The sequence below is a fragment of the Lactuca sativa genome, chromosome 4 (assembly GCF_002870075.4).
Source record: "Lactuca sativa cultivar Salinas chromosome 4, Lsat_Salinas_v11, whole genome shotgun sequence".
In the NCBI taxonomy this organism is placed as follows: domain Eukaryota; kingdom Viridiplantae; phylum Streptophyta; class Magnoliopsida; order Asterales; family Asteraceae; genus Lactuca; species Lactuca sativa.
In genome coordinates, this window is record NC_056626.2 from 9,917,009 (window position 1) to 9,939,108 (window position 22,100).

Below are 22,100 nucleotides of genomic sequence, written 5' to 3' on the forward strand. Positions count from 1 at the left end.
AGGAATCGACATATATTGCGGGTAGGAACATTCTTGAAGGTCCCATAATCATAAACGAGATATATTATTGGGCTAGAAAGGCAAAAAAGAAGAGCTTTATCTTTAAAGTTGACTCTGAGAAGGCATTTGACTCTATTAATTGGAATTACCTTGACCCAGTGATGGGACAAATTGGATTTGTCTCTAGATGAAGGATGCGGATTACAGGATGCCTTATGTCTTCTCGTGCCTCGGTGCTAGTATATGGTTCCCCTACTAAAGAGTTTCCGATCGCTAGAGGCGTTCGAAAAGGCGACCCTCTTTCCCCTTTTCTATTCATCACCGCCATGGAGGGCCTCAATGTTGCAATGAAGAACGCATGTAGTAAAAGTTTATTTAATGCCAAAAAAGCTCCAAACAATGACCCGATTGTCTCTCATCTCTTCTATGTTGTTGTCACACTTTTCATTGAAGACTGGGAGAACAATTGTATTTGTAACCTTACTAGTTTCCTCAAGTGCTTTCAAGTTTTATCCAGCTTGAAAGTTAATTTTAAAAAATCCAAAGTATTTGTATTTGCACTTCAGATAGGGAAGTTTCTAGATGGGCGTGTGTAACATGCCAATTTTCACAACAAAACTTCCGATTTTTAATTTAAATAGAAGATGACATTTTCTTAAAAGTAACATCGTAAAACTATTTGTTCCAAAAGTGTACATCCAAAAATGAGAGTATGATTATAAAGGAAGAATCAGATAATACGAAAAGTTGTCGATGCATGTACTGTCACGCCTTAATCTTTCCACAATCATCTGAAGTACCTGAAATATTTAATTCACAATTATAAGCTAAAGCTTATTGAGTTTCCCAAAATATCATACACCATAATATACATACAAGCATAAAAATATTAGCCTTCGGTCCATGACTGGTCCGCCCCACTCGTCTCCAGCATAAAGCTTGTCCGTCCCTATCCTTAAGTATAACGTTGGCCCTCTTAGGGATGAAATTTAGAACTGGAAAACCGGACTGAAACCGGAATCGGACCAGAACCAGAACCAGAACCAGAACCGTTAGAACCGAAACATGTAAAATCGGTTCGGGTCCCGGTTTTAAAAAATGACACTATTCGAGTTTCGGTTAATCCGGGTTTCGGGTCCTTCGGGTCCGGGTAAACCGGGTTTAAGAATCGGAATCGTGTTAGGAACCAGAACTGTGTTAGGAACCAGAATCGGTTTAAGGGACCAGAACCAATTTTTTTGAAAAGTTTAAAACATATATATCTCATTCGTTTGAAGTCAAATTGGCATGAGGTTTTTTCAGAGTGTAATTTATAGTTTATAATGATTTTAGACTATAATTTTGTCATTTTTGGGTTTATATTCATTGACTTAGAATCTTTCAAAGTTGGGATATCAAAGATGGAAATTTTATGTCTTCCAACTTTTTTTTTTTTTTTTTTTTTTTTTGTATTCTGTGACAATTTTAAAACATGCATATCTAATTCGTTTGAAATTGGAATAACATGTGTTTTGTCCAAAGTGCAATATAGAGTTTGTACATGATTTTAGATGTTAATTTTATCATTTTTGGCTTCGTATTCATTGATTTATAGTCTCTCAAAGTCGGGATTTCAAAGCTACGAATTTTCTGTTTTTCAGCTTTATTTTTGTATTTTATGAAATTTTAAAACATGCATATCTAATTCATTTGAAGTCGAAATATCATGAGGTTTATTGCAACGTGTCGTTTAGAGTTTATACATGATTATAGACTATAAGTTTGTCATTTTTGGTTTAATATTCAATGACTTACAGTCCCCCAAAGTTGGGATATCAAAGTTGAAAATTTTCAAAGTAATTACCAAAAAATTCCGGTTTTCCTAGGTTTTCCGGTTCTAGACCCACTTTGATGTTTCTTGGTTTTCCAATTCTAAACTCACTTCACCCAGTACCTTTCCCGGGACTGTTTCTTATATACCGGTCCAGTTTTCAGTCCTACAAAATCTCATAAACCGGTTCTTGGGTTTCCGGGTCCGGGTCGATCGGTTCGGGTTTGGACCCACTCTCATCCATAGGCCTGCTTAAGTATCTTGGCCTACCACACAAAGCAGGACCGCCCTCCACTCCCCACAAGATATGTCAACATATATAATAAACAGACAAACAAATAATCCAACAACATGTGCAATTGTCTAAACCACTCTACCTATCTAACAACTCACTACAACATGTTTACATAATATAGATGACTCGTACTACACTCTACGCTACAACCGACGGATCACCAAATGAATGTATAGGTGTATGTAATCGGGGATAAGATAGATAATCAAATATATGATCCTACTCCAAAGCCATAACCTATGACAATTGGGAAATTCATGTCATCGACCGTCATTAGAGATTAGCATCGACAAACAATGATAATAGAGCTTTTCATATTTCAGGAAAAATATGATCAATCATATAATAGGGTCAAAATGAGTGACCAAAAAGTTACACAACTTTTTTATAATGGTCACTGTACTTGGAAAGTACACAACAAAGTGATCCCAATGATATAAACGTTGTACAAATTTGAATCCGATTTGAGGAGTTATGATTTTATAAAAAAGTAAAAATCAACCGTATTAATAACGTTATTAACATCGAAATGGTATAAAGAAATCAGTTGAGTTTTGACCAACATCACTAAAAAGAAAATCGTAATACTTTTAGAGATAAAAATTTTAAAATGAAAAATGTCAAAAATGGAGTTCATATGAAGAAAATATGAATTTTAGAATAATATAAAATACAGGTTAAAAAGAAAACCCCTAGCACCCCGAGGGAAGCCCCGAGGCTCCCGGAGTCCCGAGAAAAAAAGGAGTTTTTCGGTTTCGAACTGCTGCTCCAATTAAGTTCTGGTTTTCGATAAAATTCACTGTAAGTGTGTTACGCTTACGCAATTTTTAATATAGCTTTCAAATAATTATAGGAATGTTATTAGGTCCTTAAAATAATTATTTGGGCTATTATTATGAGTTATATCGAGTATTATTAACACTTAATAATACTCAGATTAATTAATTTGTCGCGGGTATCGTTAGACTAAACCCTAGTGGTATTGGTACTAGGTTTTATCGAAAGAATATCGTTTTGAGAGTATCGAAGCGTTGTCCGAGTGCTGAGTCACCACCTTTCAAGTGAGTGCATAGTTACTTTCAGCTTACACATAAATATGAAATATTTTATATAAATTACGTGCTATGTGTGCATATTATCTGAATACTTGCTATCTATGTTGGATGAACGTTTTATACATGTTTTCAATGTATTAAACTGTATATGTATTTTATATCTACAAAATGTGCTGGGTAAAACACGGGTAGATGTAATAGTTGTTGTGTGACAAAATAAAATAATGAGAGGCCTCATTATAGTTGTTCTTGATGATCTAGTCATCTAGCGGAGTATAGATGACGACCACGGACTATTCTAGACAGTCCAGTGGAACACTAGCAGGCTCGCAACCTGTAGGTGTTTATTCGAACTGTGTGAATTGTGTGCTCACCAGGTATACTCCATCCTAATGATAGTCCTTTGACTAGGTCCCTTGTGTTAGATGTTTAGGGACGTAATGTGAGGATAACGGGAATGGGTAATTGGGTTGATTGTTTGATGTTTAAAAATAATAATTATATTATTGTGGATTGAAAACCCTATGTGCTCACCAGGTTTCCCAACCTGACCCACTCAGTTTATTATATCACAGGTGTTGATATGAAGTGACATTCCACTGAGAGATTTAAAGAGATGTAGATCACTAGTGTAAATAATTGTAAGTTCTGTTTATGCTTATGTTCCTCTATTAACGATGACATCCCAAACGTTTTAAAATGAAATAAATACGTTTCTTCGAAAATGTTTTAACAACGTATTTACCATGTTTTTCTGGGAACAAATTCCGCAACATTTTTATGAAATGAAGTACTCTGATTTTTATAAAGCATAAACAAAATCGGTCTTTTCTGGCCGTGAAAATGGGGATGTCACAGTTGGTATCAGAACATTAGTTTAAGCGAACTAGGAATATGGATTTATTTCTAGACTTAAACTTAGAATGTTAAGTGATGATTGTGAGGTGTGAGCACTAGATCATTTTAGGAATTGTGCCTAAAATGCTTTTATGTGCTAAATGTTTGTGCCTGATATGCTGTTATTTGTTCAGATCTATGGTCTGTTGTCGACCGGATCTGGAAACCTTATGTGTTTAGGATTCTAAGCGTTTAACTACGATATTAGAACTAGCATATAAACGTTTCGAAGTGATAAGGATGATTTAACCGTCAATCCTAAGTAAAGATCTAGATTCACCTTATTCGGTGTATAGATCCAGATGGCAAGAACCCGTAGCGGAAACGTGAATGCAAATGGGAACCGAAACCAACCCCCAGTGATTGAGCAAATACCGGTGATGGAAGCCGCTGCTGAGCTAGTCACAATGGCCGGAGTGCAAGCGATGATCCAAGCGATGTTGGATCGTCAAATGGAGGAAACTAGACGTTTGCTCCAGCAAAATCGAGAGGAAGCCACTATTCAGATCGAACAGCCCGAGTTGAACGAAGGGCAGACTGAGGAAGGAGACTACAGTGGAACTGTTGGTCAAGTCAACCTACCAATGGTTCACAAAATAACCAAGATAACGGATTCGAGAGAAATGGATGCAAGTACAAGGATTTTCAGACTTGCAAGCCATCGACTTTCACGGGAAAGGAAGATCCAATCGGGGTCATGGATTGGATCTCGGAAATGGAGTTAGCTTTCATGACACGCGGTTGCAGAGGGAAGCTACAGACCACATTTGCAGTGCGTCGGTTTCGAGGAGGCGCTGTACGTTGGTGGAACACCTTGGGGAAGACTCTGAGCCCCAACCAGCCCCTGCAACTGACATGGGCAGAATTTCTGGTGCAATATACGCGAAAGTACTGCTCAGCCCAAAATCTACTCGAGCTAGAAAACCAATTCCTTACCTTGAAGAAAGGAAGCATGTCAATTGATGAATATACCAACAACTTCACAGAGAAGATGCAGTTCGCCTTGCGCCTTGTTCCGGATGAGTTGACGAAAATCGACAAGTACGCAAAGGGACTTCCCTGGGAGTACGCGGTGCTAGTGCGTCAGGCACCTTCCTTGGAGGCAGCTATCTGGGCTGCCAAGTCTGTGGAGGATATGATCAAGGGAAGAGCCGCCAACAAGACCGAGATTGGCGAAAAGAGGAAGTGTGAGGGGTCTACAAAGCCCGATGAGAGAAGTAAGACCAGTACCAGGAAGTTTAAAGGAGGGAACGAAGAAAGATGGTGCGAGAAGTGCAAAAAGAAACACTCTGGAAAATGCGGTGAGGAGATGACTTGTTTCAAGTGTGGGAAGCATGGGCATTATTCCAACGAGTGTAAATTCAACAAAACAGTGTGTTACGAATGTAACGAGGAAGGGCACTTCAAGCAAGATTGCCCAAAGAGAGAAGGGGCTACAAAGCCAAATGTGCCGCCAAAACCAAAGGCAAGAGCATTTCAAATGATCCTTGACGAAGCAGCTGACGAGGCAAGGAATCAGGAGTAAGGATGGATATATAGAGATCGAGTTATGAAGAAGCCATATAGATAGTGTCATGTAGCCTATTAGAGGCATAATCTAGGGTGAACTTGAACACCTATGTAATCGTTTCAAGAAATAATATAAAACCTTTGTTTTGTTATCTGATGTGTTAAGTTGTTGTGTGGTTTTCTTGTATGGTGACTTGGAAAAACTACGGGACGATACTTGGGACGAGTATGAGTAGGTGTGAATGGTAGTAGAGGCCTATACTACCGGAAGCACAGGACTCACACTTGGATCAGAGAAAGCCACAAGGTTACCAAGAAGCTAGTAACTGATTTCATTTTATTCAAGTATGTCGTTACCATTGTTTCCGTACTGACTAAGAAGATTGTTGTTATCCCGACCCTAGTAGTCATATCCCATTGATTCCGACTATGATGAGTAGGTTACGTGGTTCAGAGAACCAATTTTGATGTAGCTGATGGGTTTTAGCCATAAGAACTTTCCTATGTGCGCATGCAAAACCCTAATGCTTGGATCTAGGATTTCTAATTAAACATGCTTTGAATCCAAGACTTCTAATGACTAATTAGGTTAAATAACAACATTGAAACAGATCTAGAACCATACCTTTGAATTCCTTGTTGTTCTTGTTGTCTTGGAGCTTCTAGAGTCACAATTATCACTCCTCTAATGGCTTACAAACACCAATAGCAAGGAAGATGATTTAGGAGAGAGGAGAGGAGAGGAAATCGGCCAGGGTTCTCTTACCTTTTGTGAAGTCCCGATTTCCCTTAGCCATGGGGTCTATTTATACTTGTAGACTCCTTAAGGGTTACAACCTAAACCCTAATTGGATAATCTTCTCTTAAGGCTATCCAAATCCATTCCTTAGATAACTCTTGGACGATTTGAGCTATCCTTTAGCTTCTAGAATCCGTCCAATCCATATCTATATGGATTTACAGTCTAAAGTTTAACTATCAAACAATTGACAGTTTATACCCTCTTATTTAATTAATCTCTTTAAGTCACCAAATTAATTCCAATTAATTCTATGACTTATATTAATCAAATAAATATATTATTCTCAAAATATATATTAATAATATTTGCTCTCTCTTAATAAATCATCCTATCAAGTTGCTATGGTGAAGGCAACCCAAAAGGACCATGCACAACCGGGTCAAATACTTGCCTAATATAGTTGCAGCCTTAGACACTATTCCAACAGTAGCGTCCGACTTAAACCAAATGATTGAAATCAAAGCGATCAATAGAAGTATCGCGCTCGTTGTTAAAGAAGTTGGTAACCAGAAATGCCTAATGTTAAAGTGTGATTATATCACATTAGAACATGAAGGAAGGCATAGTCTGTTTTAGAATTTAACTCTAAAAGACCTAAGTCTAAGCGATGCAACATACGATGATAGGTCATTAGAATATGACACATCGATCCATAGTAGTAATAAAAGAAATCATCTCAAGTTCATATCTAGTAAGGATCGAGATTGTGACTTAAAAGTCATAATTAGTCTAACCTGAGGTAGAGAGCAGGTGTACGATTGAGTACTGCTTACAGTCAATGAGTGTAAGAGATAGAATTGAAGGAATATAAAAGTTATAATTATTAACTAGGATGAAGAGATGACGTATGGGGCCATTATACGAGCCCTATTTCGTTGATGATTCCGGGACGTAATCATCCTAAGGGGGAGATAATTATAACGCCCGTAGATCCGAGCTAGTCAATTTAGAGGCAATAGGGGTCGAAAACGACTTTTCGACAAAAGATTATTTAGAATAAATAATCTTAACCAAGTTGTAGAATATGTCACAAGGTTTTCGTACATATAAAGAACGCCGAAATCCGAGTTATAACGAAGAAGTTATGACCCGTCGAAGTTTCGCGACAAAACCGACACGGCACCGGGAAGCGTAAATAGTGAATTTACGATAGAGCGAGATTTAACCTTAGCAATCTAAACAAAAGTCATAGAATATGTTAAACTAAGAACATCGATAAAAAGAACGCCCAAATCTGACTTCGTATGAAGAAGTTATGATTTTTCGAAGTTTCGGACTAGTAGTGTACAACCCGAAATTCGAATATTAGATCGAGCGATTTTTAGCCGACATGACCTGAACGAGAATCGAAGATCTCGTTAAGAGTAGCGTAACGAGAGAAATATGGGCGAAAACGGATGTCGTATGAAGAAGTTATGAGGATTTAACGGACCAATCCTGTCCCGGCCCGTTAATAATATAAAATTTAAAATCGAGCCAAAATTAGCCGATGAAGTCTAAGCGAAAGTTGTAGAGTACGTTCCCACCTTCGCGTGGATATAAAGAACGTTGAAAACGGAGCTCGTATGCAAAAGTTATGATTTTTAGAAGTCGGAAAGTGAATTTGCGAAATCTGTTGCGAGGGTGATGACGTGGCGCAATCTGGACCCTCCATCGCTGACTCAGTACCCACCTCGGATGAGTGACGCGTCGCCCCTCGCTACGCCCAGCGTTCGGTCTCGTACGCGCCACGTTCGCTTAGCCATGCTCGGTCAAGAAGAAGCCACGTCGCACCACCGAGCCTTCGCCACCTGGTCATCTTATCCGAAGTTACGCCCCGCGTAAGGTCCTCGGTACGCCCAGCGTACTCCGAGGCTGCGATCTATAAAAGGGAGGTGAATCCTCTCGGATTTTTCACACCTTTCACCACAAGTTTCTCTCTCTACTTTCTCTCACTAACACCCTAACCCTCTCCTAAGCCTAGGTAAACCCCTAGCACCCCGAGGGAAGCCCCGAGGCTCCCGGAGTCCCGAGAAAAAAAGGAGTTTTTCGGTTTCGAACTGCTGCTCCAATTAAGTTCTGGTTTTCGATAAAATTCACTGTAAGTGTGTTACGCTTACGCAATTTTTAATATAGCTTTCAAATAATTATAGGAATGTTATTAGGTCCTTAAAATAATTATTTGGGTTATTACTATGAGTTATATCGAGTATTATTAACACTTAATAATACTCAGATTAATTAATTTGTCGCGGGTATCGTTAGACTAAACCCTAGTGGTATTGGTACTAGGTTTTATCGAAAGAATATCGTTTTGAGAGTATCGAAGCGCTGTCCGAGTGCTGAGTCACCACCTTTCAAGTGAGTGCATAGTTACTTTCAGCTTACACATAAATATGAAGTATTTTATATAAATTACGTGCTATGTGTGCATATTATCTGAATACTTGCTATCTATGTTGGATGAACGTTTTATACATGTTTTCAATGTATTAAACTGTATATGTATTTTATATCTACAAAATGTGCTGAGTAAAACACGAGTAGATGTAATAGTTGTTGTGTGACAAAAAAAATAATGAGAGGCCTCGTTATAGCTGTTCTTGATGATCTAGTCATCTAGCGGAGTATAGATGACGACCACGGACTATTCTAGACAGTCCAGTGGAACACTAGCAGGCTCGCAACCTGTAGGTGTTTATTCGAACTGTGTGAATTGTGTGCTCACCAGGTATACTCCATCCTAATGATAGTCCTTTGACTAGGTCCCTTGTGTTAGATGTTTAGGGACGTAATGTGAGGATAACGGGAATGGGTAATTGGGTTGATTGTTTGATGTTTAAAAATAATAATTATATTATTGTGGATTGAAAACCCTATGTGCTCACCAGGTTTCCCAACCTGACCCACTCAGTTTATTATATCACAGGTGTTGATATGAAGTGACATTCCACTGAGAGATTTAAAGAGATGTAGATCACTAGTGTAAATAATTGTAAGTTCTGTTTATGCTTATGTTCCTCTATTAACGATGACATCCCAAACGTTTTAAAATGAAATAAATACGTTTCTTCGAAAATGTTTTAATAACGTATTTACCATGTTTTTCTGGGAACAAATTCCGCAACATTTTTATGAAATGAAGTACTCTGATTTTTATAAATCATAAACAAAATCGGTCTTTTCTGGCTGTGAAAATAGGGATGTCACAATATATGTATGTATATATATATATATATACACACACACATATACACACACACACACTAGATAATTATGACATCTAAAAGGTATAATTATCAAAAATAAAAGTAAAAGGTTTTATATTGTGACAGTTACAGGAAATCACTAAGAAAGGAGAATAGAAGATAAAATACCAAAGGTTAATGTGTTAGTGTGCTGTAATTATTCATCCTTAGCCTGATTAAATTCATCTACCCCAAACTTATAATCGTTAATCACACAAGAGCTAGAAAGATATGTATAGCTCTATATGGGATTTGACATCTTCACCTGCGACTTGATAGCTACAATCCCGACAGGATAACTTTGTAATTACTCACTATTCAAACAACATCAATTATGTGGACTCATGGTAATACATTCCAACCACCTTATAGATCTAACTACCAAGAGGGACACCTTTGAGTGGTAGATAAAATACATTAGGATTAATAAAATTTCTTAAAAGACAATAAGATAGGATTGGTAAGTATCCTACAAAGATAGTAAATTAGGATTAGTAAAGTATCCTCTTATTACTTCTCCCTATTCAAATCTCATATTAGTATCATTGAACCTCTTGAAAAAATACATAGAAAATTCCTTTGGGTTGGGGGTGAAGACAAATCAAAAATCCATTGGGTTGCATGTTCAAAAGTTATAACGTCAAAAAAAGATGTTGGTTTGGGAGTGGGATCCTTAAAATCTCAAAACCTTTCCCTCATCACTAAATGGTGGTGGAAGCTCAAATTGGATCAGATTCTATTTGGAGAAATGTGATTTATAGCATTTATAACTTCAAGATCAAGTCGGCATACCATGCTGCTAATAAATCCATCTGTGGTGTGTGGAATAATGTGGTTATAGTTGTCCATGGTTTATGCGATTTTGGTTCATGTATCCCTGATATATTTCCTTTAGTCCTGGTTAATGGAAATAAATTTCTTTTCTGAAAAGACCCGTGGTTGGATTCTATTTCTCTATAGCAAAAGTTCATGCATCTATACGCCTTAGAGAATGTAAAAAGATGTTGTATTGCTAATTGTTGTTCCATTTATGGGCATACCTGGTCTTAGGCTCGAAATCCTAGCCCCCAAGAAGATATCGATGAACTCTTTAGTCTCTACTCCATTATTGGTTCCTTACAATTGGGCACCAATTCTGATGGAATTAGATTCAATCTATCTAGTGATGGTATCTTTTCAATGGAAGTTTTAAGGCTATATAGATTCTAAACTCTCTTCCAAATCTGGTATTTTAATCAGGTGGACTAAAATGGTGCCTATTAAAGTCTTATTTTTTGTATGGAAAGCAATGATGGATATGTAGTAGTAATTTAGAATTATTAGCACGTTTATCTTTCTGCATTTGAATAAGTGAGTCTTGGTCATTGTTAGTCCGAGTCTTAAGAGTAGTGGAGTTAATAGAGTTAGTTTCGTGTTTTCCCGTTAAGTTTTCCCTTTATAAACCCATGCATTGTAACGTTATTTGTATCCCCTTTTCTATTTCACAAAATAAGATACGAAAACCTTTTCCATACTCTATTCTTTGATTTTACTGTTTCATTGCTTTGTTCATCAGTCAATTAGTTTGTGAAAAAGCCAATATTTAGTATTAGAGCGAATCTGGTGCATGCCCAAATATCAAGCTCGTGGAGAGATGGCAGGAGGCAATGGTGGCAATAGTGAAAAAGACGGACAGATAACCCTCCACTATTCGATGTTGACAAAGACGAATTATGGAGCATGGGCAATTAAGATGCGAGTGTACATGTTGGCTCAAGGCGTCTGGGATGCGGTAGAGCCCAGAACCTCAAATACCATTGTTGAATCAAAGAAAGATAACATGGCATTGGCCGCCATTTATCAGGGTATACCAGAAGACCTACTGATGGTTTTGGCGGAGAAGAAGACGGCCAAGGAAGCTTGGGACGCTCTCAAAACCATGTATGTAAGAGCCGACAGGGTGAAGGTCGCACGGATTCAGACGCTGAAGGCTGAGTTCGAAGCAATGTGCATGGCAGAAACGGAAAGTGTCGACGACTTCACCGGAAAAGTAACCAACACTGTAAGTACACTTCGCACTCTGGGAGATAAGGTCGATGAATCTCAGGTAGTGAAGAAATTGCTCAAAGCAGTGTCATCCAAATTCGTTCAAATTGCTTCAACGCTTGAACAATTTGGGAATTTGGAAGAGATGTCCGTCGAAGAGGTGATCGGAAGACTCAAAGCGTACGAGAACGAATGAAAGTTCGCGGGGATGGTGACGATCGAAAGTTGTTATTGACCCACAAAGAGTGGACTGAAAAATACAAGAAAAAGGCCGAGGGAGACTCAAAACAACAAAAGTGGAATCGAGGTGGTTCGAATGGGTCACGTGGGGGTTGCGGTAGAGGCAGAGGAAGAAACGGCGGTGGCTGGGGTGGTCGAGGCAAAGGTGGCTCAAATCAACAGAAGGAATGTAATTTAAATGCCTCAAGCAATCGCGACAAGAGTGACATACAATATTACAATTGTCAGGAGTACGGTCACTACGCAATAGAGTGAAAGAATCCTTGAAAGGAACGAAATCATGAAAGCAACCTGATTCAAGAACAACACGATGATGAGCCAGCCCTGTTATTAATAGAGTTCGGAGAAGAAAACATGGTACTTTTGAAAGAAGAAAGTCTGAGCCCGCAACTGCAATCAAATGGTAATACTCGAAGACCCTCTCGTATCTGGTACTTAGATACAGGTGCTAGCAATCACATGACAAGCGATAAGTCAAAATTTAAGAATTTAGATGAATCAATTCATGGTTATGTGAAGTTTGGTAATGAATCACGAGTCAGAATTGAGGGTAAGGGCTCAATTGTGTTCAAATGTAAGGATGGAAGTTAACGTAAACTTGATGAGGTCTACTACATTCTAGATTTATGTAGTAACATCATCAGTTTAGGGCAATTAGCAGAGGGTGGAGACGAAATCAAAATGAAGGGCTCGTTTCTATGGGTCTATGATTCATTTGAGAAACTGTTAATGAAGGTTCAACGATCAGCAAATAGACTCTATAAGATCGAGCTTGAAGAGTTTGCTGGTGTGTTCTCTCTGTAGAAGTTGATGACTTGTTATAGCTATGGCACAAACGGTTGGGCCAGATCAACTTCAATTCAATGAAGCAAATTGTAACGCCTGTGTTTCCAGGCTTGCCACTTTTAGCAATGTAATAGTCTAGGTTAACCTTTGTAACCCGTTTGAAATAATAAGATTGTATTATTTGAGTATTATGTGTTTTGTGCTTAATTGCTTAATTATGTGGTTTGATTAATTAACAATAAAAATAAGCGTCAAAATTTAAGTGTAAAATAAACTTAATATCTTTGAATAATGTTGTAGTAGTTGAAACGAGGTTTCCGAATATATATAGAACGCCCAAATCGGACTTCGTATGAGGAAGTTATGATTTATCGAAGTTTCGGCTTAGCGGTATCCAGCCTGTTTTACTCGATTTGAGATCGAGGGGTTTTTATCCGAAGCAATCTTAATGAAAATCGAAGATCTCATTGTTGGTATCGAAGCGATAAAAAGTTAGGCGAGAACGGACGTCAAACGAAGAAGTTATGAATTTATAACGAAGTTTTTCTGTCGCGGCCTATTAAAAATAAATAATAAAAACAAAGTCAAAATTAGCCGATGAAGTCTAAACAAAAGTTGTAGAGCGTAGTCTCACCTTTCCGTGGATATAAAGAACGTCGAAAACGGAGTTCGTATGAAGAAGATATGAATTTCCGAAGTTTATTAAATAATTTGTATTTATTTTTAATTGGAAATTCCGGCATTATCCGAAGGGGAGTCAGCAGCCTGATCCGAGGTACGCCCCGCGTACACGAGTACGTCCCGCGTACTCCGAAGAGTGTCCACACTTCGGATGACGCATGCCATGACGACTTCGGAGACCAGTACGCCCCGCGTACTCCGAGGCTCCAGCCTCCTATAAATAGGATGCGAGGGCAGCTGACCCAATTGCCAATTTTCTCTCTTTTCTCTCCCGTTTTGCATCGTTTTGCGTGCCAAAAATATCCCGAAGCCCCGGTATTATTCCCGAGCCCCGAGGCAAGTCCCGAGATCCCGAAGATCCCGAGAAGTGCGGTTCCCGAGCCGAAGCTTTGCCCGCGAGAAGTTCGATTTTTGAAGAGATCTTCCAGATCTGCTGAGGATTACTACTTCTGCAAGTCGTAGTGCTGTCCAATCATCTTCTGATCAAGTGAGTGTATACTACCTTTCATAAACACGATAATAATACAAGTATGGTTTGAGTGTATTAAGTATATTGTTGTTTATATGTGTGAACGTGTATTCACTTTCTTCTAACTCATAGATATGATTTATTCTCTATGAGATATGTGTTATGTGTGTGTGCCTCATCTGTTATGTGAAATATGTGTTGATTAAAGCATGCTATACATGTTTTTAAACTATGTATACAAATGTATATTTTTATCTACTAATATGTTGGGTAGAACATGGGTAGATAGTTGGTGTGTAATAAACAGATGAGAGGCCTCGTTGTTGTTTGATCTAGTCATCTAGCGGAGTTTAGATGACGACCACATACTTTTCTAGATAGTCTTGTGGAAACATTAGCAGGTTCGCCACCTGTAGGTGTTAATGAACTTGGGTGTTCATTCGCTGCACTCCATCCCCCTCGTGGTTGCCTTATTTGACTTATATTGCTGAGGTACCCCCGAAGCATGTGTTGTCGCCCCGATGAAATATTCTTAGACTAGGTCCCTTATGTTAGTTGTCTTAGGGATATTAAAGTGAGAATAACGGGAATGGGTAATTGGGTTATTGTTGGTTGGTGAAAAATTAAATATGATTATTTATTGTGGGTTGAAAACCCTATATGCTCACCAGGCTCCCAAGCCTGACCCACTCAGTTTTAATTGTATTACAGGAAGTGGCGCAAGGGCATGAGATGGATGAACCATCAAGTTGTTTTGTTTACAAGTCTGCATATGTTTATATTTGTTGAATGACTTGTAATGTATTCGTTTATGCTTATTGGTCTGTATCGGAACATGACACCCCGAGTTTTGATTATAATGAAAATACATTTCTTTTATGAAATGCTTCGGTAAACATTGTTTTATCATGTTTTGTTTTTGGGAACAAATTCCGCAACTCTTTCAAATCAAAAGGATTTACTCTGAAAATATTCTAAAAGCATAAATGAAAAATCGGTCTTTTCTGGCCGAGATTTTGGGGATGTCACACAAATGGAAGAGAAGAATCTGATCATTGGACTCCCAAAAATCAATATTCCCTCCCAACCATGCGAAGGTTGTTTGCTGGGAAAGCATACAAGGAACCCGTTTCCACTGCACGCGTCATTTAGAGCCAAGAAAAGGCTTGAACTCATTCATGGAGACCTATGTGGGCCAGTGTCTCCACCCACACCATCAGGAAATAGATATTTCATGCTGATTGTAGATGATTTCAGCAGGGTGATGTGGGTCTTATCTCATGAGGACGAAGGACGAGGCCCTAGAGATGTTCAAGGTGTTTAGAAAAATGGTGGAAACTGAAACAGGGGAGAAAGTCAAAGTCTTCAGAACGGATCGGGGTGGTGAGTTCCTGCCAAACGAATTCAATAGGTATTGCAAAGAAACTGGTTTAACAAGGCACTACACGTCTCCGTACTCACCACAGCAAAACGGGGTGGTAGAAAGAAGAAATCGAACTGTTCTTGAAATGGTGAGATGCAACTTGAAGACGTTGAAGATGCCAGACGAGCTATGGGGTGAAGCAGTTTCACACTCTGTTTATGTATTAAACAGAGCACACACCAAGGCGTTAAAGGATTCAACTCCATTCGAAATGTGGACAGGAAGAAAACCAAACATTGATCATCTCAGAGTGTTTGGTTGTTTGGCTCATATGAAGATTGCAAAGAGCCATTTAAAGAAGTTGGAAGACAGAAGCATGCGTCTTGTCCATCTTGGAGTTGAAAAAGGATCAAAGGCATACAGATTATTGAATCCGGAAACTGGGAAAATCTATATAAGTCGTGATGTGGTGTTCGAAGAGGATCGTGGGTGGAATTGGAACGAAGGTGGAAGAGAAAGATCACATTCTGGTATCAGCTTCACAGTTGATGGATTTGATCTCGCCGAAGAAATTCAAGAGGATGAAGAAGATTGGGATCCGAATTCGGGTGAATTTGAATACGGGTCACCACAAAACGGGTCTAGCAGTGAAGAGACAACTTCGTCGGGTCACCCAACTTTAAGCCCGATGAATACCCCTATAAACTCACCAATTATCCCTAATTCCCCAAATTCGACATACACTTCACCAAATTCATCGATCGGGAGTACAGCCTCAAGTTCTACCGGTGGTGGCGCTCCTAAAAGATATAAATTGTTGTCCGATCCATACAAGAACACAGAAGAAATACACATCCCAGTCGAAGAACTCCTCATGATGAGAAGTAATGAGGAACCCACTTCCTACAACGAAGCTAGCAAGAAATTGGAGTGGCGAGAAGCTATGAACGCTGAGCTAAGCTCGATTGAGAAAAACAATACGTGGAAGTTAGTCGATTTACCGAAAAATCGAAAGGCGATTGGCTTAAAGTGGGTGTTCAAGCTCAAACGGGATCCAGAAGGCAATGTAGTCAAACACAAAGCTAGAATTGTCGCGAAAGGATATGTTCAACTACATGGAATCGATTTTAGTGAAGTCTTTGCACCAGTGGCGAGAATCGATACAATTCGATTAATTCTAGCACTTGCCGGCTCAAATGGTTGGAAGGTACACCATCTAGACGTAAAATCGGCATTTTTGAATGGAGATTTAAAAGAGGAAGTATACGTTTCTCAAGCAGAGGGCTATCAGAAGAAGGATGAACCTAAAAAAGGTTTACAAACTCTCCAAAGCCCTTTACGGACTCAAGCAAGCTCCTAGGGCATGGAACTCGTGCTTGGATCATCACTTGAAGAAACTAGGTTTTACCAGGTGTGTCCATGAATACTCTGTCTACACAAAGAAGATGAATGGTGACACTCTGATTATAGGAGTGTATGTAGATGATTTGCTAGTGACGGGGAGCAATCATGAAGATATTCAGAGATTCAAAAAGGATATGAGTGACCAATTTGAGATGAGCGATTTGGGACTTTTGACCTACTATCTGGGAATAGAGGTGAACCAGATGGGTGAAGGGATCACATTGAAGCAAGAGTCTTATGCCAAGATTCTGTTAACCAAAACGGGTATGCAAGACTACAATCCTGCAAAAACACCAATGGAGCACAAGCTAAAATTGCTCAAAAAAGAAGATGGAAGTGAACTGGTGAATCCCACAGAGTACAGAAGTCTTGTTGGTGGTCTAAGGTACTTGACCCATACCCGTCCTGACATTACATTTGCTGTGGGTATTGTAAGTAGATTCATGGAAAAGCCGAATGTCAAACATCTCCAAGCTGTAAAGGGCATACTGAGGTATGTGAATGGTACTCTAAGCCATGGTCTGAAGTATTCAAGAGGAGATAAAAGGGTCAGTTTAACTGGTTACACAGATAGTGATTTGGAAAATGATGTTAATGATAGGAAGAGTACAGGTGGTATGGCATACTACATCAATGGGAATTTGATAACTTAGGCGTCTCAAAAGCAAAGGTGCGTGGCACTCTCTTCCTGCGAAGCAGAGTTTATGGCAGCTACCATGGCAGCTTGCCAAGGGATTTGGCTAAGAAGATTGGTGAGTGAAATCACAGGACAACAAGTACCCCCAGTAGAGATGAAGGTTGATAAAAGCATTATGAAGACTGATGTTTGAAGAGATCACAGTCACACAAGTATGCAGCAGGGCACAGGAAGCTGACATCTTGACAAAAGCATTATGAAGACTGATGTTTGAAGAGATGAGAAGTTCAATTGGCGTGGAGAAGGTATGAAAATTCTAAATTACAGGGGAGAATGTAGTAGTAATTTTGAATTATTAGCACGTTTATCTTTCTGCATTTGAATAAGTGAGGCTTGGTCATTGTTAGTCCGAGTCTTAAGAGTAGTGGAGTTAATAGAGTTAGTTTCCTGTTTTCCCGTTAAGTTTTCCCTTTATAAACTCAGGCATTGTAACGTTATTTGTATCCCCTTTTCTATTTCACAAAATAAGATACGAAAACCTTTGCCATACTCTGTTCTTTGATTTTACTGTTTCATTGCTTTGTTCATCAGTCCATTGGTTTGTGAAAAAGCCAATAGGATAAATTACCCATTGCTGATAACTTGATACACATGGGTGTAGTTATCTCTTTTTTTGTATGTAGACTTGAAAGTGGGGATTATCTTATTCTTAATTGCAATATGATGATTGCTATAAGAGAATGAATTCTTAGATGATGTAATATCCTCTACCAATTCTCTGATGTCATTAAACTTATAAATTTCACTGCTTAATGGGATAATTATCCAAATAAAAAGAAGCGACTTATAATCATATCTTATTGCCTCTCAGAAATAACAAGATTTTCAACAAAATTCATACCAACACAACTTAAATCATGGAAAATATAATGTCCTTGTCCTATAGTTGGGTTAAACATAAGGTTTAAATGACAAATTATTCATGGGGTGATCGGGTTAAAATGTAGTCTCTCCGTCCCAAAATTATAGTTCATCTTTCATTTTTGGTTTGTCCCAAAATAATAGTTCACTTCTATAAATAAATAATATTTTTACCAAAATACTCCTTCATTATTACTTAACCAACTAAGCATTTAATGGAACATTAAATACAAAGTAAGGACTAAACTGTCATTTATTATATAAAGTTAGTGGTAATTAATGTTTTTCTTAATCTTTATGTTTTTTTGTCTGAGGACAATAATATTGAGACGGAGAAAATATTTATTATTTTTAGTCCTCGTTGCTAGATGTTGGTGTATTTTTAATATAATTTTGACTGTTTCTAAAAAAAATAAAACTAAAAATGCAATTAAAAATAAATAAAAATAAAATACAAGGTTGTTTGACTCATGGACCGCCTACCCCTACCCCTACCATATCCCCAGGCCACCTATATTAGCCGTCACTATCTATGCAGACAATCATACCTAGCCGACTAACCACCCATATTTACAAACAACAAAACTTTAATTTATAAGATTTGATTTGGGAGAACAACATCGCGATTGATTACGAAATGGAGTCCACGACTTTATCTTCTTCTACCAGTCATGATGATCAACATCCACATCCTGTTGATCATGTGAGTCAATCGGCAGCTGAGGATTCCTTTGGTTTCGAGCATCTTCAAATTAATGCTTACGATGGTTCTCATACGCAACAGTTGATGCCGGAATCTGCGGAAATTGATGACGAGGATCAAGAAGAAGAATACGATGATGATGATGAGGCGGAGGCGGAGGAAGGTGATTTTACGTTTATGTGCATAGGTGATAACGATTCAGCGATTACCGAGGACGTTGAAGGCGGCCAGATCCGGCCGGTGTTTCCTCTATTTGATCAGACTTTGCTATCAGGCAGTGAGTACGATGAAGGAAGACGCCGGTTGCCGATTTCTGCTCAGGTGGATAAGGTTTTCATTGAATCGCCTCGACTATCTCCGTCGTCAGGAAACGAAGAGACCGACGGAATGGCAACGGGAACGTTCTGCTCTTTGTCAAAAGAGTCGGACAACGGCACGAAGGAAATGAATCTGAAGAGCAACTCCACCGGATTCTCGAAGCTGTGGAGATTCAGAGACAAAATGAATCGGAGCAACAGCGATGGGCGTGACGCATTCGTCTTCCTAGATGGTCCCGATCGCACAACAACGTCGGAGTCAAAAGCCGACGCCGTCGACCGATCAAATGTCAAAGTCAACGCCGCCGGAAAGGAAAAAGTTGTTAAAAAGGTATCGAAGGCAAAAAAGGGTACTGCATCGGCACATGAGGTGTACTTGAAGCAAAAAGTAGGGCAGACGGAAGAACGGCGGCGGTCGTACCTACCCTACCGGCCGGGAGTAATGGGGTTTTTCACGAATGTGAACGGTGGGTTAAGCAAGAATGTACACCCCTTTTAATTTAATTAAGGTCTCTGATGATGAAGTTTGTTGGTAATTTGGATGCGTAATATTATTAAAATTGAAATGCATTTGTTAATTTGATTAGGTTGACTGTTTTTGTTTAGAAGCCATGATCAAATTTAGGGACAACCGATGGCTTTGTGAGGAAGCTAAAAAGCTTCCTCTGCTTGTATAATTTATAATTACGTGACGGATTTCTTTTTATCAAAGAAAGATATTGGGTAGCATGGAGTTGACCAAAATGAAATGAATGATTATGTTTCATTTTCATGGTTGATTGATTTAAGTAACCAAAGTCCAAAGTTATGAAAAAAGTGTACAACTGGTCTTTATCTTTATGCTAAGGCTAAAGGGTGTGGCTACGGTTTGGGGCGCCTCAGCCGCGCACATCTCCCTCAGGCCGCGGTTCTCTGTGGTTTTGGCCGCAGTGCGGTAGTCCGTGGCCGCACTCCTTTTTCTCTTTTCTCCTTTTTTGCTTGCACTCTCTCTCTCTTCTCTCAACCACTTATCTTCTTTCTTTTCTTTTTTCTTTTCTCTCTCCTAACATTTTTCCCACTCTCTCACTCCAGTTTCTAGTTGATGAAATAAGAATAAATCTGAGTTGGCGTCTACGTGGCATAGGAGGGAGTGCGGTTTCGGTGGCACCACTCCCTCCAGCCTAAAGTAGATTGGCTTTAAAAAGTTTTCGGTTTCCATGGAAAAAGTCTGAGAAAATTCTTTTGGTTTTGATTCTAAACTAGATTATAGCATGCGTTAAATGTGGAGGAACGCATAAAATACATACAAACATCTTTGTAATTTAAATATTATTTGTTTTTTTTATTTCGAAGTATACTTTGTTATTTTAGGGTTATGAACAAAACCTATATAATTTCAATTGTTATTTTAGGCTTATTCCGAAATATATAATTTTATTGAGTTCTAAAAACTATAAAAAAAATTATTAACAAAAAATAGTAACATAAACAATTTCTGTTATTTATAGCAACATACTTTCAAAGTTTGTTGTTATTTTGCTCATTTATGTTATCAATATATGTATTACACAGATTTTAACCTATAAATAGAACTTAAAATTATATTATATTCTATACGGCATAATTATATTAAATGTCCTAACATACATAACATATATCAAATGTTAAAATAAAAGTATATATTAATTTAAAATAATTAGTATAACAGTCTAAAAAACTTATATCTTATTAATTTTAATGAACACATCTGTAATTGTGAGGTTTGTCTAATGTGATATGGTGATAAATCAAAAGTAAACAATGTCCATTTGCTGAACATATGGAAATAACAGTTTTGCCAACACCTCTAGCAAATAGAGTTGTTGAAGCATCTATAACAGTCCTCAAGATTATACAAAGAATGAAATTAAAGAATATTGGTGAAGATAATAACGAATTAAAGTTGGTTAACAAATCTAGAGATATAATTGGTCAACATAGTTTGACAATAATAGACTTGGTCAACAGAGTTTGTTAGGAACAATAAAAAAATTTATTGTTATAAAATCTTGTTTGTGGAATAACAAACTTAATGGCTTAAGTCAAATATTAAGGAGATTACCTTTAAACTTAAAACAAATTGACAATAATAGACTTGGTCAACATAGTTTGTTATTTAAACTTAAAACAAATTGACAATAATAGACTTGGTCAACATAGTTTGTTACGAACAATAATAAAAAATTATTGTTATAAAATCTTGTTTGTGGAATAACAAACTCAGTGACTTAAGCCAAAGATTAAGGCATGAAGAAGTAACTTTTAGGCCAAAGTCTAAGCAGTAAAGTTAAATATTGGGATCCTATTGCAATTTGCAAAGTAGGATGATATAATGTGTATTTACTTTTAAAAAACAGATGAAATATAACTGTTATTAATGATAATATGGGACAACGTTGATAGTGAAATTATATTATGATTCATGTGGCAGAATATATTGAATACATGTTCATTTAGGAGATTGTAACATAAATGGTCAATATTATTTGTAAACATTGTTGCTTAATACATCAATATATTCCAACATACTGGTTTTATGCACCTTGACAGCGATTGTTGCTGTCATGTTTGTTGTTTTAATGAAGGAAAAAGTGTAAACCACACATTCACCAAAAAAACAATTTTCAATTCAATAAAGACGGAAATCAAATAGCATTCGACAAAGGAAGTTCGATGACAGAATGTGAATTAAGAAGTGTTAGAATTATTAAATATTTTAACACTAAAAAAAGGAAAAAAATATAGCAGTTTGCATACATGATAAATATATTCAAAACACCATTCCATACATGATTCATAATATAACAACAAAAACAAACATTGCAGAGGATAATGAAACCTGTTATGAATGATGGATGATAGAAGTAGGTAGCAACAAGTATAAAGAGAGGTTGAAGACACAGTTTTTTTCGTGATTGAGAGGTTGAAGAAACAATTTTTT

General features: G+C 37.8%; 2 protein-coding genes across 2 annotated transcripts; both read left to right on the forward strand.

Annotated features, from left to right (window-relative positions):
• Window positions 1–16,604: 16,604 nt before the first annotated feature.
• Window positions 16,605–17,216, forward strand: LOC111910629 (uncharacterized mitochondrial protein AtMg00810-like). Its single transcript, XM_023906456.1, has one exon. The coding sequence runs from the start codon at window positions 16,605–16,607 to the stop codon at window positions 17,214–17,216; it is 612 nt and encodes a 203-aa protein (XP_023762224.1).
• A 1,542-nt stretch (window positions 17,217–18,758) lies between these two features.
• On the forward strand, window positions 18,759–19,818 carry LOC111910630 (uncharacterized). The gene is made up of 2 exons (XM_023906457.1): window positions 18,759–19,625; window positions 19,729–19,818. Exons 1-2 carry the CDS (start codon window positions 18,759–18,761, stop codon window positions 19,816–19,818), a joined length of 957 nt encoding a protein of 318 aa, XP_023762225.1.
• The last annotated feature ends 2,282 nt before the right edge of the window (window positions 19,819–22,100 follow it).